The sequence below is a fragment of the Etheostoma spectabile genome, chromosome 9, assembly GCF_008692095.1.
Source record: "Etheostoma spectabile isolate EspeVRDwgs_2016 chromosome 9, UIUC_Espe_1.0, whole genome shotgun sequence".
NCBI classification, from domain to species: Eukaryota; Metazoa; Chordata; class Actinopteri; order Perciformes; family Percidae; genus Etheostoma; species Etheostoma spectabile.
The window spans coordinates 10,006,309-10,007,856 of NC_045741.1; the positions used below are offsets into that span (position 1 = coordinate 10,006,309).

Consider the following 1,548-nt stretch of genomic DNA (forward strand, 5'->3'; position numbering starts at 1 on the left):
AAAACTTTGAAAGCGGGTCTAATTTGACTAAGGGACAACACAAGGGTTAACCCATTTAGAGAGACATCTTGCTGCATTTTTATTTCACACAGCCCAGTCATTAAGTTACCTGCTACAAACTGATAAAATACATACCACTCTGTCCTTGTTATGTCTTTAACAGGAGACTTTTCCAATGTCTTTTTACGGAAGCATGGAAAGTATTTAGAGATGTGGGCTTAAGAGATGTACAAATGAGTTACTGGAAACCCAGGATGTAAATTCATGAACCTTGCTTCAAAAATACAGTTCTGTGTGAAAGTCTTAGGCAAGTGTGAGAAAATGCTGCAAACTAAGAATCTTTTTCAAAAATATAAATTCTTTATTTTTATCAATTTACAAAAAGCAAAGTAAGCAAACAAAAGATATCTATATTTGGTGTTACTACCCTTTTCCTTCAAACCAGAATCAATTCCTATAGGTACACTTGCAGAAAGTCGGGCAATGTTGAGGATTGTAGACGCAGTGGTCGGCCAAGGAAACTTTCCTTCCTTTTTAAATATTTTGCACCGTGGTCAGAAAGCATAGAGGATACACTTTTGTTTCTCTCACTATGACTGTAGAGTGGCTACTTGATCCAAAGCTAATCGCTGTCACTCTCTCACTTCTCCCCCTTATCTCTCGCACACACATACAAACACGCCGGCTCGACGCACAAAACTGCGCCCAAGTATAAAAATCAGGGCACTTATGTTATTTGCACTACAAAGAGTGTATATATTATGTTTGTATTAAGTGTCTATTTCAAATTTATTGTAAATAATTGAACATGCACATGTATTTTAAGTTCCAATAAAGAGCGCTGGAAGTGGGGTCACATTTGAGCATTTAAAAATGTACTTGAAAGTAACGCGTTAGTAACGACCTAGTTACTTTTGTAGTTTTTAACTGAGTATTTAATTTGTTACTTTTTGAAAGAAGTAACTGTGACTAAATACTTTTTAAAAGTAACTTGTCCCACTCTGCATTTCTCCCGCCTTGAATTCATTTTCTAGGATGACAGCATGTCAGGTGTACGTCTGCCGTATGCCTCCACCTGTGCTCTGGAGCTCTTTCTGCCGAGGGGAGTGGCAGGGGCTGCAGACCTGATGGTGCTGCTGAGCAGAGCCGTGCGTGAGGGACTCGGCTCTACATGTTACCAGACAACGAGAGATGGAGAAGGCAGCTGCATAGAAGTGATGACAATTTTATGAAGTTGACCACCATCTGGACACTTGAGGTTCTGCTTAAGCTGACTTCGTGGCGCTCAAAAGTTTCTGCAGGATATGAAAAATTTGACTGAGAAAAACAATTACAATCCATGCTTATATACAGTATTTCTAAATGCTTTAGAAAACAAAATTAAATGTTCAATTACTTTTCAAAGGATTTATTAAAGAACAAAAAATTAAAACAAAGAAGCAACTTTAAATATGTATTTTTTATTTCTGTTTTACAAGTCTAATGTCCAGAACATCAGAACAATAAATGTCAATTTTAATCAAAATTAATTTGAGATGATCATTTTAA

At 36.8% G+C, this 1,548-nt stretch overlaps 1 protein-coding gene across 1 annotated transcript in view; it reads left to right on the forward strand.

Moving 5' to 3' along the window:
- Positions 1-1,344, forward strand: part of LOC116696218 (uncharacterized) — a 10,209-nt gene extending 8,865 nt beyond the window's left edge. Inside the window, exon 15 of the mRNA XM_032527038.1 lies at positions 1,035-1,344. Coding sequence (XP_032382929.1) covers positions 1,035-1,232 — 198 coding nt within the window. The 3' untranslated portion in view covers positions 1,233-1,344. The remainder of the gene's footprint in view (positions 1-1,034) is intronic.
- Positions 1,345-1,548: the final 204 nt, after the last annotated feature.